The sequence below is a fragment of the Lutra lutra genome, chromosome 9 (assembly GCF_902655055.1).
Source record: "Lutra lutra chromosome 9, mLutLut1.2, whole genome shotgun sequence".
Lineage (NCBI taxonomy): Eukaryota > Metazoa > Chordata > Mammalia > Carnivora > Mustelidae > Lutra > Lutra lutra.
Genome location: NC_062286.1, coordinates 15742335 through 15758485, shown reverse-complemented (window position 1 = coordinate 15758485; position 16151 = coordinate 15742335). Strand labels below are relative to the sequence as shown.

Genomic DNA, 16151 nt, shown 5'->3' with positions numbered 1-16151 from the left:
GAGGGACTAGAATCCCATCTCTGCAAATCCACCCTGCTCCGGCTCCACACCACAGCTGGGCTTCCTCCTGCTGGCCACTGCCGAAGGGCGCGCACCTGCATGCGATTAGGACTGGCAGACGCCCATGGCCTCGCAGTCCGGGGCTGCACGCTGGTGACACGTTGCAACGGACGAGTTCCTCCCCAGATCCCTCCTCCTTCCGCACCGCAGAGTGTGGGATCCCCAGCATTGGAGGAGCACAACCACCATGCGGGGGAGGCGGTGGCGGGAGGGGTGGGGACGCCGCCCTCCACAGGGCAGCAGGTGGCACGCGTCCGGCTTGGCTGCTGAGCGCCGAGCAGGCACTGGACACGCAGTGTGGATCGGGCACACCAGGACCCACAGGAGGGAGAGCAGCCAGCAGGCAGCACCCCCGTCACTGGGGAACTTGACACTCAGTTCTCATCAGTGTTTCGGGAACAGGATAAAAGTCTAAATGCTACCCCCGACTTTCCACTCTCCCCATAACTCCCCCTTGTCTGCTAACTCGGTATCCCCTCACCAGGGAATGCCGGGGTAGGCCACGTGGAGACCGAGAAATAGGAAAACAAAGAACTGACTCAGGGTCCGGATAAACGATCACGATAAGACTTCACACTTTTCAATGGCAGAGTCTCAAATCTTATACTTGAATGCACCTACCAAGTGAGTTAGTTGAAAGGTGAACGTGATTTTCTTGCAAAGAAAAAGACTCCCTTATTTAGTAGGAATGAAATTAAGCAGCCAAAGGGAGCAGACTTTCTAGATCTACCTTTCACCAGAGAAAGACCATCATGACCACGGGGACTGGCATTAATCCGTGGTAGGAACAGCCCTATTCCAGTGGACGTGTGCCCTGCAGGAAGGGGGGCTCCCCCTGGCCACGTCCCTATCCCAGAGGAGGTAATTCTGGTAACAAGCCATTCCTGAAGGCAAGGCCCTGTCACCTTCCCCATATGGCTGCTCTATCACTAATCCTCTCCCAGAAGTATATAAGGAACAGATAAAATAGCTTTCTCCTTCCTGTGTTGTAGGGCAATGTCATGAGTGACTGACTGGTCCTCTCCTGCCCAGTCTGGGAGATGTACTGAAGGATGCTGGCTGGTGCCATAGAGCACGGATCTTCGTACTCGTCTGAACAGTACTGAGAAAAAGCGGCCGGATGTGCTGTCAGAATTTGTTGGTTTCCCTAAAATACATACCTGGCCTTGCAGAGGAAGGTACAGCTGCCACAGCTGGGCGTTACTATGGCTGTGGGTTGTGGAGGCCTCCCTGTGCAGCCTCAGAATGGGGGCGCTCAGGCTTCCTGCAGTGAGACAGATCCTACAGGGGCCTGCTGCTATGGAGCAAAACCTTTCCACTGGGACTGTGCTTGCCATGTCAACGCTCACCTGCGACACATGGCGGCGCCCGACCTCCAAAGAGAAAATGCTACCCGCTGCGTGTCTACCTCTTCACCCCCCAGCCCAAGCTTGGGTACCTTCCCGTGCAGTGGCTTCACGCAGTGCGGGCCGTGCCGTGTCCCACGGAGCCAGAACCGAGGCACGTGAGAGCCTGCTCTGTTTTAAGGGAGAACAGTGGGCACGACGTCCGACAGGCCCAGAGCTACCAGGGAGCCCCGTTTCTAGGCAGTTGTCCTAAAGCCTGAAGTACGGAGCAGTGGAAGCAGAGCCCCTGAGAACGGCGGAATAACAAGGCAAAACACAGTTCTCTGAAGACCAACCACCAGCAGCTCCATCAATAAAATATTTAATCAACTTGTCTGTACAAAATATTAAAATGGTTAAGGAAGAGCGTACAAGAGCATGTTTAAGAAATATATATACTGCTATATAACTGTCAAGAAAAATAGAGATTGCTGTTTTACAGTTCATTTACATTCCGATATGTACAATCTATTTAAACTTGAGAATACGTATACACAGTGGGTTTGTGCCTGACCTTGAGCTCCCTGTCAGCCGGCCTGGGCGGGCGCAGCGTTCACAACATGAGCTCCTGCTGCCGCAGCCGCCCGGCAGAGCAGCGGGGAGATGGCTGGGTCTCAGGGCCTCCCAGCCTCGGAGCTCTGCTCTGGCCAAACCAGAGCAGGAAGACATTCCAGCTTGCATTCAATGAGTTTACAATTCTCACCACTTTCCCCATCTTTCTCCCGAGGCAAGCCGAGAAATAGTGGGTATCCTTGCAAAGTGAAAGGGACTTCGCCCCCCCCCATAATACCTCCTGTCTTCAGCTGCGGAGGGAGTGTGCGTATGGAGCTGTGATGGCACTACTGTCACTTCGAGTTTTGCCCGTTTCCTCAGAACCACAGTACTGGCGGCAGAGTCCAGGTGCTGGCTAAGAGGCAGGGCACCCGTCGTGTCAGATGCTGCTGCCCACGCAGACGGAGGCACGCCGTGAGCCAGGTGCCAGGGTTCAGCAGCAACCTCTTGATATACATACATATATATATATATATTTTAAAGTTTTCCAAACTGTTCAGAATCCTCTATTCTCATCCGCTGAACGGCAAACTGCAGTCAGCATGCTAATCCTTGTTTAAAAAAAAAAATGCATTAACTTTTTGGGGGCAAAATACTTCCAGCTGAAAGACCTAAAGTGACTCAGTTATGATTCTTTGTCACAGAAAACACAGAAGCTGTTTACACTACCATAAACAGTGGACTACAAAAAAACAAAACAAAACACCCCAAACAACCGCCATGACAACAGAACAGCAGTTACCGTAAGGAAGCTTATGTTCGGACGGTGACTTATCCGAGGTGGAGACAGCCAGAGGAGCTCTCTGAAAGCTCGGCTTTCCAGAGTCTCTGTGCCTGGCTTGGAACCCTCCAGGATTTCCCAGCCAGGAAATACATTCTTGCTTTCTCCCAACATGTATCATCATTTTCTAAACAGCATGCTGCATGGCCGGCTTTCCTCGGACTCTGATAGGCCCTGACCTGGAAATATAAATTGCAGAGAAAAAGAAGCCCTCCTTGCTGGTGCACCGAGCCCTCCAGCCAGCCTGCTCATCCCCAGGCACGCTGCTGCTGTCCGGAGCCCCCAGGGAAGCCTCAGGACTCCTGGGATGCACGTGTCGTCTTCTGCCCCCAGCAGCCTCCGGCCACTCGGACAGAAACACGCAGACCAGGGAAGACTTCCCCGGCACATTGTCAGGCTTGCCTTTCAGACGCGCTCGGCTGACAAGTGCAGGCGAGGGCTGCCCACAGGTGCGGTCTGCGACAGGCCGGGCTTGTTGGGTAAGAGGGCTGTGGGTTGTGTGCCCAGGCACCGGGCCACCAAGCCCCCTCCCGTGCTGCAGCCGGGGTGGGGGGGCCTCAGGGGCCGGTTAGTCTGGGTGCCCCAGATGGGATTGGGGTCCCCGCCCGTTCAGCAACACTCCAATGAATAAGCCTTACAGGGCCTCTGGTTTCTGCCAACCACACAGGCACACCTCAGCCCCAGAAGCTTCAGACAAGGTTCTAGGTTCTGCCACTAAGTGTCTGAGCAGGATGTGGGCTTAGCACAGGCATCTCGCCCCGGCCCTCGGCTCTTGTCGCAGGAGCTGGGTGTGGTCACTGCCATGACCGGTGGGTCAGATGGAGCAGCGCCAGGAGGATTTTGCAAAGAAGACCAGCCCTCCTCCTGCACGGCCCAGTCCAGCTGCCCCCGCACCACGCTCCTGTTCACCAACAGCTCGAAAGATGGTGGAATAGAATAGAAATGGAGAAACCAAGCAGCTGGCCACCTCCTGGAAGGGCTGTGCTACCCAGCCGCAAGGTGCCTGGGACACGGCCATCAGAAGCCTGTCCTTGTTTTTCTAAACAACTCATTTCAGCTTCCTATCGCTTAGAAAAAAGAGAAAGAGTGTCTGCACTATTGCTCTTACCTCAGGGGCCTGTCTGGAATGAAGAGCTTCTAACCTAGGGGGAGGAAGTGTCTTCTAGGCCAGCGTGCAAAGCGGTCCTGCCCACAGACTCACCTGAGTACAGAAAACACCCCTTTGCAGAAGTCTCCGTGCACACAGCAGTCCTCTCGCCAATGTCGGGGCATGTGAAGCGGGAGACACCAGCCCCTTCCTCTGCACACACGCACACCCACCCCTGCCGGAGGGGCCTGAGGACTGCTCCCCAGAGGTAGGCACAGGCAGAAGCAAGCAGACCATCGCCCACCAGTCGTGCCGCTCGGAGGGCGCCCTTGCACTTTTCAACAGCTCTAAGCACAACTGGAAACACGGACCAGCTTTTCTGTGACCTCATGCTCTGACTCCACCCTTCCCTGGGTTGTTGGGCGGCAGAACGGGCGGTGGCCACCGTGAAGTGCCCCCCAACTCTGCCCAGTCAGGAGGCCTATGGCCAAGTCCCAGGACGGTTTCAGGCATGGCCCCTGCGCTGGCAGCTCTGGGGTCGGGGGAGAAGAAGCCCGGCTCCGGTGACGCCAGGTGTGCGCGCCTCATGAGCAGAGAGTACCCCTGAACAATAATCAGAGCCCACACTGCACGCATCAAGCCCTCCGTTGTCCCCACTGATTTACTAAACCAACTTCCTGCCCTCTTCCTAGAGCTGCCATCTGGACAGGTGACTCCACCTGTCCAGGGTGGAGACGTGTGGCCTTCCTGACAAGAACAGGCTTTTTCTCACCTTCAGCCCCATTGGTATTTAACTATTTAACAGATGAAAGTCCAGAAATGACACAAAAAGAGGAAGAAGCTTGCTCCAGCCTAAACGGCCAGAGGGCTCTAAGCGCAAAGGACAGAGCACCTGAAAATTAGAAATAACCTCTTTTCGATGCCTCCCTGTTGCTTAATGTTAAGGAGGGTCACTCCTCCAGCAAGAAGGACCAGACACGGGCATGGTAGTGAAGGGGGTTTGGGGAACTGCGGCGACCTGCTGGGGCCTGTCCCCCTTACGCAGCCCTGCTTGCCTGGTTCGGGGACTCTGGGACAGTCCCAGATCTCTGCCGGGCTCCCAGTAGGACCAGGGCTTGCTTGCTCCCGCTGCTCGCACAGAGGCACCAGCAGCAGGTGGCAGCTGTCCCAGGATTTGGTCCAGAACATTCTACCCCACCCCCACCCCCGCCGTGTGAGCCTGGGGGAGCTCCAGCCGGGTTGGTGGGGCTCTTCACTTGGAACACAGGAAAGATCGTGGCTTTGGTGAGCTGAGCCCTACCCCTGAGATCTTGGCTTCCCCTGCACCTGCTGTGACCCAGGTGGAAATCAAAGCCACATCTATGAGGCACCAAAAGAGGCCAGGAATGTAATCGACACACACCCGTACACTAGGCAGGAGCTGTGATACTTGTGAGAAGTGGCTCTAGGGTGGGGAAGGGACACTTTCCAGGAACGGCCACATCTGCTCTGCCTTTAAACTATGTTAGTGCGCTTTTGGACCAACTAGAACCCTAGAACTATGGGACTGGAGAGCTTCTCATTTTACAGGAACAGAAATGGAAGCTCTGGGTACAGAGGTGGCCGCCCACCACTGTCCCAGACCTCTCAGGAGGTGGAGCTCTAGCCCCCAAGTGACCCTGCAGCAGGTGAGCAGCAGACGACAGCGTGGAATGGTCCCCTCCTGGGTACGCAGAAGTCCCCAGACACACCAGTGCTGCTCAGACCTCCCTCAGAGGGGGCTAGTTCCCTCCCTTCTCACTCCCAACATCTTGCAGCTGCTGGGCTCACTTGTCAGCTGTCTCTCCTCCCTTCCCAATCCAGACACCAGAGGGGACCACGCAGGTCTTTCCCTGCCAATGACAGAAGGCTGCTTTCCAGACCCTCGGTCCTCCCAGCCCACTGGGCACCTGCTTGAGGCTTCCTGGCCCAGGACCGCTGAGAGGGCCCTGCTTTCTGAGCCTGGGGAGGTTTCCCCATCCCCATCGACATGTTCTCAGGTGATCGGCGAGGCCCCCATGATGTTTGTGTCCCACAGACGGCTGTAGCTCTGCTTCTTCCTCTCGCCCCATTTGCTGGAGACCAGATTCGAGCAAAGCAAGAGTCTGCCTTTTTCTGTGCACAAGCTTCTCCTGGAAAGAATTCAATTTTCCTCCCCACTTTAGGAAGAGAATCGGTCTACACTCCCAGGTTATTTTCTGCTACGAGTTTCAATAAAATTACAAACAGGATAAATGACTTGTAGGATTTGAGTTACACTCTGATTACAGCCACAGGGTGGTCCGTACTCCCTTTAGCACTGACAGTGAGGTCCCCACTCCTGCTGACACTTCCAGGAGACTGTCAGGGAGCAGTCACTGCTCTGGGCTTGCCGGATTTGACTGGACATCACACAATCCACAGCTCGTCTCTTCCCCCACGCCACTGTGGTACCAAAATGGCGGCACACTAGGCTGAAGGGGAGTCTGTGCATGAGGAATGGGCAGAGCTCCAGCTGAGACAGCAGAGCCTGCCACCCTCTCCGGCGGACCTGACCCTGCTGCTTGGAAAGCCAGAATTCAAGGCGAGCCTTTGGGCATCAGTGAGCGCAGTGTCCGCCACTGGAAATGTCTCCCCTGATACAGAAACCTGGTTCCAGCAGCAGTGACCGGACTGTCTTCGTGTTTAGCAGACCCAGCACCAACCTGCGTGGGCCCCAGCTGGCCTGCCCTGTGCTCCCCAAGCAGGGACGCCCACCCTATTCTCTATTAGGAAGGAGCAGTTCATATGGTCTCAACTAGAAGAGCCCGGGTCTCCCCCAACAGAATGGAAAATTCGCGGGAATTGAGGAAGAATATTGTGGTGGCCCCAGACCCAGGGGAACCTGAGTTGGGAAGGGGGCACTGCTTTCGCCCACAGTGCTGACACACTGAATCCCTGCTTGCGAGCAGACAGCTCTCCCATGGGTGGGGACCAGGGCTTCTAGCTGAGGGACTCAGCCCCGCACCCCCTTGCCTAGAAGATACAGCCAGTGTAGGGCCGACCGTGCCAGCAGAATCCTTCTCCGAATCCTGGCAAAGCAGCTCAGACCACATCATAGCAGCAAAAACACGTCTGCCTCTACATGTGGTGGCCCTTCTGTCATTTCTACAAAGTGTGACACATCTCCTCCATTCACCTACTTTTAACTCTGAGACGCCAGAGGCCGGAGCAGAGTGGTGGCAGGTACAGGTGGTCCCTGGGGGGGTGACAGGCAGCTCCAGAGCAATTCCTGGAGACATCACTTCTAGTCAGTCACCAAGGACACACTGAGGGAGTTCGAGACCATTAGAGGAACTGTCACTGCCCAAGGACATCCCCCCACCCCAACATGCAGGCGGGACTCCAGATGCAGGAAGACCCCTACTTCTACACCACTTACAGCACATCTTGATAGAAAGAGGTCATCAGGGGAAGAAGAAAAAAAAAAAACAAAACAGAGAAAATGGACATATTTTTCCTGCCACAAAAAGCTCAGGCTAAGTCAAAACAGGTCCTCTCAAAAACCTTGTTTTTCCTAGTCGCTAAAAAAGAATCAGAATGTTTCCTTTTGTCCAAGATATTAAATAACCTAGAATTTCTTCAAAGTATAGCTAGTTTTTTCATTAACTCCCTTTCTAAAACTTCGAATACTACAACCTTTAATATTTTAGTGTCATTCTTTTTTGTTCTTCGCTATGACAGACCAATCGCCATGCAATTATTAAAAACAGTTTAGGAATGTGAAGCTTCTCTGGCAAAATCCATAAATGTAAAGGGACCACCGGTCACTGAAATTGGGAGGAAGCGTACCATAGCGGCCACCTCAGAAATTTTGTGTGTTTTGACCTAAAGAGACTTTCCTTTTCTCATTATTTATAGCGACTCAGATAACTACAGCACATAAATTCACATTGTAAATGTATTTTCTTTTTCTCTGGGGGAATTTTACGGGATAGCATGGACTCGGGTGGGGCCCTTAAATAAATTAGCTATATCTAAATGTTTAGTTTTCCTCTCTCTTGAATGTTTGATCACTGAGAATTAAAATTCGTATGACTCATCTGGACCTTAGCATCCAAGACAAGGGTAGAATGGACCCCAAAGGCAACAGCCCACACAACCTTCAAGAGGAGGACGGGGTGGGCGCGTGCAGGGGTTTTCAAAGAAGCCCTCAGAGTCCCAGACAGGTGGAATCCAAATTGTTTCTTCTCCCTCTGTCAACCACTCACACAAAGCCACAAAGGACTCCCAACTAGAAATGAACCAAATAAAACAATGTAGCCTGGCGTGTTCTAGCTTCCCTGTGCAAGTACAGGTAGTGTACTTCATCAATGAGACAAAGACAGGACTGGGGGAGACGCTTCCACCTCTGTCCTCCCCAACGCGCAAAGGGCCTCACTGAGCAAAGGCCCCGCCCTTCTCAAGGGGCCACAGCCAAGCCCTAATGCCCCTCTACTGCTGCAGAAGTTGGGGGGGGGGCTTCCTCCTGCTCTGAACCACTGGGTTGTGCGGAGCTGAAATCTCACAAAAGCACTTTTGTGTAGCTTCACTTCCCGTTACTATCGCACTGCCAAAACCTACAGCAACAACACAGCGAAAGCGTGTAAAAGCCAACACAGACTTGATAGCTAAACGCAAGCACATGTTGGCCCATTCTGAGCACACCATTTGGAGAGGGTTGTGCCTACCTGGCAGAAAAGCCTGAGTCTTCCGCAGAAGCCCGCCCCAGGACGCCTCCCCCACCTCTTTCCAAGCCCTAAGAGCCTCTTTCCCAGCTCTTCAGCAAAACCTCCTGGCAGGTCTCTAGGAAAAGCACGGCTGCCTGCCTTTCCCCATTCACAGCCACTGCACTAAGCCTCCTCCTCAGCACCCCCCAAGGCACCCCTACACACTGAGCTGCCCAACCTAGGAGCTTCAGAACCCGGCACATACCATCCCACCCCCAAGTTCGTATCAGTTCAGACTGGCCGTTTATAAACCTCCCCTCCACTTCACTTTCCCCTAAAAGAAAAACATTTCTTTCCACATTCTAGATCATTCCCAATTGGAACTGATTTTTTAAAAAGGGTAGTGCTGACCTTTGCAGGGATCTGGGTAGTTCCACCATGAATTCTTTTGGACAAATGTTCCCTTTCAAAACTCAAGGCGCCTGTTAGATTTTTTCAATTAAAGAATAAACATGCCTTTCGCACCGGTTCCTTCCCAGAGTAAATGACCTCCCTGCAACGCAAAACCTTCAGAAAGGGCATGACAGCCGTTCTGACTGTCCCAGGTGCAACACCAAGCACCCAGCCACCCAGTCCGGAGTTCCCCCACACTCAGCCTCAAACAAAAAGGGGTGAGATTAAACCTACTCCCGTACTCCCATTAATTCACCCATTCTAGAACCCCCAATTCCCTAACTCATTTCTACCCCCATTTAGGGCCTGTTACTGCAACGTTAACACAAACACCATCCTCCCTCCGAAAGGGGATAGCGGATGCGATGGTGCCTTGGCTGAGTACGCATTCGGCTTGGTAGCGTCAGGTCGTCTCTTCCCAGGGCTTTGGTGCCCAAGATAAATGCGTGCGTGAGTGAACGAGTGTGTGGGTGTGAGTGTGAACGTGCGCTCCCCCTCCCTCGTGCGGGTGCGGGGCCAGAGTCTGATGCGCACCCACGCTCGGCGACAGACCCCGGCCGCAGCAGGGGGTCCTCGGTGGCGCGGCTGCCCCTCCCTGGCCCGGCCTGGCCCGCAGGCTACCTGCAGCCGCACGCCTCCACCACCATGTCCTCGTACTGCTTGTAGACCACGTTGTTGGCCGCGTCGATGTAGAGGATGCTGATAGGGCTGAGGCGCGCGGGCACGCAGCAGGAGGCCGGCGCCGCGTCGGGAGCCATGGAGTTGAGCAGCGTCTGAATGATGGCGTGGTTGGTGGGCTCAAGGTGCGAGCGCAGCGGGAAGTCGCAAACGCCCTCGCAGTGGTACGCCTCGTAGTCCAGCGGCGCGATGATCCAGTCGTCCCAGCCCAGCTCCTTGAAGTCCACGTGCAGCGGCCTGCGGCTACAGCGGCTCCGACCCCTTCGCCCGTGTCCCCGGCCCGCGCCCCCGCCGCTGCCCTGCGCCGCTCGCGCCCCGGCCAGCGCCGTCCGCCGCCGCCTGCGACCGCCGATGACCGCCGTGGGCGACCCAGTGCCGGGTCCCGGGTCAAGAGGCGGCTTCGCTGCCAGCGCGGCCCCGAGCGCGCGGGCCTGGGCGCGGATCTCCCGGAATAGGCTCCCCTTCCTCTGCGTGCGGGAGGAGACGACAAGCAGAGCGCGCTCTTCCGCCGCTACGCGGCCCCGGTCCGGTGAACCGAAACCCAGCAGCCGCAGTGCCAGCGGGCCCTGCGAGGGACCGGCCACTGAGCGCAGCAAGAGACAGAACGCACGGGTGGCACGCGGCTCCTGGCGGTGGCGCCGCACGGCGTCTGCCACGTCGAACACCTCCCAGCGCGCTACGGCCAAGGGCTCGGCGGCCCGCGAGTGCAGCAGGCGGGGCGCTCGGGCCGCCCCGGGGCAGGTAGACAGCAGCAGCAGCAGCGGCGGGGGAGTGGCGCCGCCTGGGCCCAGCTCCGGGCACTCGTGGCGCAGGACGCGCAGCTCGGCTCCCACCACCTCGTCGGTGTCGGGAAGGCTGGATACGTCGAACAGGAAGCTTTGGCCGGTCTCGGCGGGCGATTCGTCTGCAGGAGTCGGGCAGAGACAGAAAGAGAGCGCGGTGAGAGGCGAAAGCTAAGCCCGCACTCCGGGCCGCCGGGCCCCCGAAGTGCAAATAGTCCACTGTCCCGGGATGCGGGAGCGAGCCCGCTGGAGACGGCGCCGGCCGCCCAGTCTCGGCCCAGCCAGAAAGCTGCCAGCCTGGCCCAGAGTAAAGGAAGCCTTCGCCCTGACTATCGATTATCGGGACCGGGGCTTCGGTTCATCGAGCCAAAGTTCTGCCACCGCGACAACCCAGAAGCCTTCATTTATCGCCTATCGCCGAGCCCGGGGAGGGAACCACACCCCTACACCCGTTGCCACTACAGTTCCGCTCCCTGACCCTAGCCTCAGGCCTAGATCGGAAGCCAGACTTTTTGGGCGGGTGGCCTACAGAAGGCCGGGTGGGCGCATCAGAAGCCCTGCGCCCCTTCCAAGGCCCGGAGGCCAGGCCGAGGCCCCGAGCTGTTCTGGGACTGCTGTTTATTGCCCTGCTGATGCCCCAGGACAGCCCGGAAGTCCGGGAAGTCCCGGCTGTGCAAAAACAGAAAATTCGTGTCCCCTGACAGCTCTGCTCCTTCCGCTACCTCTCTTCCCCAGCCCAGCCTGGACACTCCTGCCGGTCACGATCTCCCGTGCAGGCTGGGCCTTGCGTGGGAGTCGTCTGGAGGGGAAGGACACAGCGGAGCTGCAGACCCTCTAGCGCATCCAGCGTCCTGGCTATGCTGAAGGGGAACTAAGGCCCACATGGGGAGCGGCGGGCTTGGCCCAAGGGCTCCCAGGAGGGAGCGCGGCTGCTCGAGATGGGAGCAGCCCTGGCTTAGCTTCTCCTGGCTTTCCACGACCTCCGATGGAGGAGGCAAGGCGGCAAAGGAGTCTAGGATCCTTCTCCCAAGGGTCTGGGGCAGCCCGGGACTGCCTTCCTCGCTGCAGTGAGGGCAGGGCTCCATGAGGTCTTGCCTCCAGGACCCACCCATGCCTTCGCAAACATATTCTTTCCCTCCGTTATGACTTATCTCTGAGTTTGGGGGTTTTATTTTGGTCTTGGGCACTTTTTTTCTTTTTAGGGCTCAGGAAAAAAAAAAAGTTGAAATTCCACGGAGCAGCAGATAAGGAGCTCCCTTTGAAGAAGGTCATATGGTTTCATTTTGCCCCAAACTCGGAGAGACTGTGCAGACTGCCCCCACCACTGGAGATCTGCTCACCAACCACTGCTTCGGGGCCCTTGCCTCCGGAGCTCTGAAGTTTGAGCTCTGTCAGTGGCTTCCGGGGACCTCAAGTAGCCCTGCTCCAAGTTGAACCTCAGAGTGGAGAGGGAGGGAGGCTCAAAGTCCTGGGCAAGTGCATAGGCCTCCCTGCCACTGCTTTCCCCCAGGGCTCCCTGGAACACTTCCTGAGCCTCCCCTGCAGCATCCTCCCCCCACCCCCTTTACAAGGTGCAGCTACTGCATCCCCTCCTTCCAGAGGGAGGAAGAAAGGATGCCCTCAGAGCCTTGCCAGCCAAGAAAACACTGAGCTCAGGCTGAGGCTAAGGGTCGGCCTAACTGTATCTAAGAAAGCAACTGGTGCCTCTGCCCACTCAGTGTCCTGCACACCCACACATCCTGTATCCCTGGGGGCTCACGAGGCAGCCTCAGGGCTGGGGCCTTCCCTGGCCCTGTACACCAGGGCTCCGGCTTTGTAGGAGTACTGCGGCATCCAGTCCTGGGGGCACACCAGGCCTTCAGAGAATGCCTGAGAGTTCGCACTGCACTATAGAGCCATCTGGGCCCAGTATATCCGGCACCCAAAATAAAGCTGGCTCTGTGTGTAGACTCGTGTGTGTGTGTGTGTGTGTGTGTGTGTGTGTGTGTGTGTGTGTGTTGGAGGAGGTGTGTGATCTGGTTACTGACCACCTCCACCTGCCTTCCCAGGTTAGAGTGTGCGGTGTGGGCCTGTCTGTTACTTCCTTTCCAGCCCAGGTCCCCTTTCTTCCCCTCCTGCCTTCCATGCTGGGTCTCTGGCTGGATAGAATTAAGGCCAACATTACTTGCATTTCCGCCTTAAATTAGTTAAATTTTCCCTATCTGTCTGCTTTAATGACTTCAATAGAGATTAATAAAATCCAGATGACACACAGCAACCACCACAGTCATACCCATGTCCTACCTTTGAAGGACCCAGGGCAGAGTAAGGTGGGGTGCTTGCTCCCGGCCAGGCCTGCCTTCTGGCAGGGGCTCCGTCCTCTCCACCTCACCGGGCTGGCGTCCTCCACCTCCGGCTGTCCCAGCAGCCCAGCACAGGGCACAGGCCACCATAGCCATGCACCTCCCCCTTGAAAGAGCCTGCCCAGAGGGGACCTCCTTGTACCTGGTGATGCCACCAGTCTCTCCTGGGGCCATGTACTTTAGCCTGCCTCCTTCCCTTATTCCCCTGAGTTCCCCCCAATTTGTGTGGCCCCCAGGAGACTAGAAGCTGCAGAACTGGCTGCACTGAAAGCTGCTGACGCCGCCACCACCATCACGGCACCGTCCCTCTCGGCCCGGGCCCCTTCTTTCTTCGGATCCTGCCTCCTCGAGGGGACCCGCCGGCCGGCAGGGCCAGGACAATCCTGCAGAGGGACTAGCTCAGCCCTCTGGGGCCGAGCCCTGAGAGCTTGCCGTGCCTCTCGCCACAGTCCAGCGGGTTCGGGTGCGTGGGCCTCGGCGGAGTTTCCACCACCTGAGGCTGGGACGTGAGGGGGTCGCGTCCCGAAGGGTCTGGAGCTGGGGCTCGGCTCCGGCGGTGGCCTCCGCCTAGGAGCCGGCAGGACGGACGGGCGCAGTAGAGGCGTCAGTACCTTGGTTCGCCTGGTCTGCGAAGCCGGTGATGGTGTCCGCGCGGCCGTGGCGGCCAGAGCCCGAGGTGGAGGCGGCGGCTGCCCCGGCCGGAGCCCTCCCGGCCAGGTTCCGGTAAAGCGACATCATGAACTGGTGCGGCACCACCGAGCCGTTCCTGAAGCCGGAGCCGGCGGCCCGGCGCCCGGCGCGGGCTCCGGGAGCTGCGGCGGCCGGGGCAGCGGAGACACCCGCAGCCGGGGCGAGGGTCCGCCCGCCGCCGCCGCCGCCGCCGCCTCCCCCCGGACTCCCGACCGGCCCTGCCCCCGCCGCTCGCAGCACTGCGGCCGCTTCAAGCCCGTCGCGGGGGCGGCAGGCGCTCAGCAGCCAGAGGCACAGCGCGGCGGCCGCGCTCAGGTCCATGGGCTCCGTGGGCCAGGCGGGCGGGCGGCGCGGGCTCCGTGGCTCCGGGAAGTCCCCCGGCGCCTTTTGAACATAGTGTTTAATAATGGGGGAAGTGTGCGCAGCAAGTCGCGGCCCCCCCTCTTCTCCCACCCCACCCCCGCCCAACGCCCGGAGCAGCGCCCCCTGCTGAACACTGGAGTGGCAGCGCCGCGCCCCCCGCTCCGGCCTAACGCGGAGCCGGGGACCGGAGCCTCCTCCCCGCGCCGCGGCGCTTCGCCCCACTCCCGTCTAGCGAGTGTTACCCGCCCGAGGCTTCCGCCACGACCCGGGGCCCCGCCTCCCCTCCCCTCGGCGGTGCGACCCCCCGCCGCCCGCGCCCCAGCCAAACGCGCCCACCCGAGCTAGGGGCTCCGAGGCATCGCGCGCACCCGCCCAGCTCCGTGCCCACTCCCCTGCGAAGCAACTGCACCCGCCCCTAGCCCGCTCCGGTTCTCTGAGTGCCCGAGACGCCAGAGGTGGGGTCGCGGAAGGGCGCGGCCCCGCCGGTCACTGCCGGGACCTCCGGGCCAGGACGCACGGAGAGGCCACGGGGCGTACGGAGGCCACAGGGGCGCTCAGGGCTGCCACAAAGGCGCGTTTTTCGTCTCCGGTTCGAAAGTTGCCCAGCCTGCCACAGCCTCCGAATACCGGAGCGCGCGACAGGAGCAGGGGAGGGGACCCGGAGGGAAAAGAGGGCTAGTGGCTGGAAGGGCAGGCCGGAAAGACAGATAGACGTGGACCGACAGTCGGAAAGCCAGGGTTTGGACGGAGAACTTGCGCTTAAGCTGGAGCAAGATCTCAAAGGAGCGCAGAAACTACGGAGGCAGAGCCGGGATGAGGAGGTGACCCCTGCGCAGGAGCAGCGCCCCGAGTTCATTCGTGCGTCGAAAGTGATGACCTTCCGCCCGCATTCTGGGGGGGGGGGGGGACCGGCCAACGGAAACGGGCTACCTGGTATGTTGGAGCGCAGCCAGAAGCCTGGAGGGCGGGCCGAGATCCCCAGGGTGGTGCCTCGGGACCTCTCTGGCCGAGGTTATGGGTGATGGGTGGAGGCCACGCCCAGCGGCCACGGCGGCGGCCCCCCGGAGCTCACTCGGATCGGTTAGGGAGGTGGCTGACCGGTACTGATGGTTTCAGCTCCGCTGCAGCCCGGCACACGTCAGTGCGGGAACGTGCAGCGGATGCACGAGGTCCTGGTAGGTAGATGGAGGGCCTGAGCCAGGCGGACCCTCGAAGCAGCGCAGATGCGTTCTTTGTCCTTTAAATTTTTTATTTGCTACCGAACTTGAAATCTAGACGGGGTCGGTGCGTCATGGTCACTTTGGATGACCAGCGTCAACACGATGCCACAGGACCCAAAGTCGAGGGAGTCCCGAGTCTCTCCGCGTTGCGCCACACTGGCCCTGGGAAGAAGCTCCGCGCAGGGAGCTCCCGGGCCGACTCCAGTCATCGCAGTGCGGGCCGCCGCACAGACCCGGTGGCTGCTCCTCCGGGCACTTTGGTCCACTCACCACCACCGGGGACAGGGACGTGTGGGGGCAGGAAGAGAGGTCTGGAGGGGGGCTACCCTTCCTGGACCGCAAGTCCCTCGGGTGAGCAGAGAAGAAAGAGCGGAGTTTCTTCTCTGTGGGGAGTTGTGGTTGGGAAGGGCAGCGGGCGGGGGGAGGGGGGGGGCCTGGAACGACAAGGGCTGCATTAACCCACCCTGCTTTGAGGACTGAGGATGGGGTGCCAGCCACAAGGCCTTGGCCCCAGGTCTCCTTCTCTGGGTGGTACTGGTACAAAGGGCCCCACAGAAATCTAATCAGGCTGTCTTCAGAGGGTGCCCCCAGAGACACTGGCCCTTTGACCTCTTAACAGCAAGGACAGAATGGAAAGGTGCCTGCGCAGATAAGGCACAGCCTGTGCCTATGATTCCCCTGCCCTGCGGCTGTCTTTGGGCCTAGGAATTAGTTTTGGAGTGAAACCCCTGCATTCTTGCTGCCCCGGCGGGAGCAGGCCACTTAGCTCCTTTGAGACCAAATTTCCTCATCTGTAAAATGGGCCGATTCTCACATCAGGGCGTCGATGTGTGGCCAGGATAACAGGCTGGCACGGATGAGGCTCAGTAGCCTTGCCCCCCTTCCGCCCCCTGCATCGGGTCTGTTCTGGGGCCCAAGGGTGATGATGGCCAAGAGAGGAGCTGCTCGTAGGCACCAGAAAGGCTCTGGAAAAGACTGCCCAGCAGCTGTTTTTGCTTGAGCCGGGGCTTAACCATTCTCACCTGTGTTTCTTGTCTGTAAAGTGACATCATCATTCATTCCTTGGTCATTTA

At 58.4% G+C, this 16151-nt stretch overlaps 1 protein-coding gene across 1 annotated transcript; it reads right to left on the bottom strand.

Annotated features, from left to right (window-relative positions):
• Nucleotides 1-1751: 1751 nt before the first annotated feature.
• GDF7 (growth differentiation factor 7) lies at nucleotides 1752-13816 on the bottom strand. The gene is made up of 2 exons (XM_047746740.1): nucleotides 13417-13816; nucleotides 1752-10585 (listed from the first exon to the last, which is right to left on the bottom strand). Exons 1-2 carry the CDS (start codon nucleotides 13814-13816, stop codon nucleotides 9621-9623), a joined length of 1365 nt encoding a protein of 454 aa, XP_047602696.1. The 3' UTR covers nucleotides 1752-9620.
• Nucleotides 13817-16151: the final 2335 nt, after the last annotated feature.

Bases quoted from the DNA above. Each gene is read 5' to 3' on its own strand.
- GDF7 (XM_047746740.1), bottom strand. From the start codon at position 13,816: ATGGACCTGAGCGCGGCCGCCGCGCTGTGCCTCTGGCTGCTGAGCGCC. The intron at 10,586-13,416 runs GTACTGACGCCT...CGACTCCTGCAG, and splicing joins CGCAGACCAGGCGAACCAAG to ACGAATCGCCCGCCGAGACC.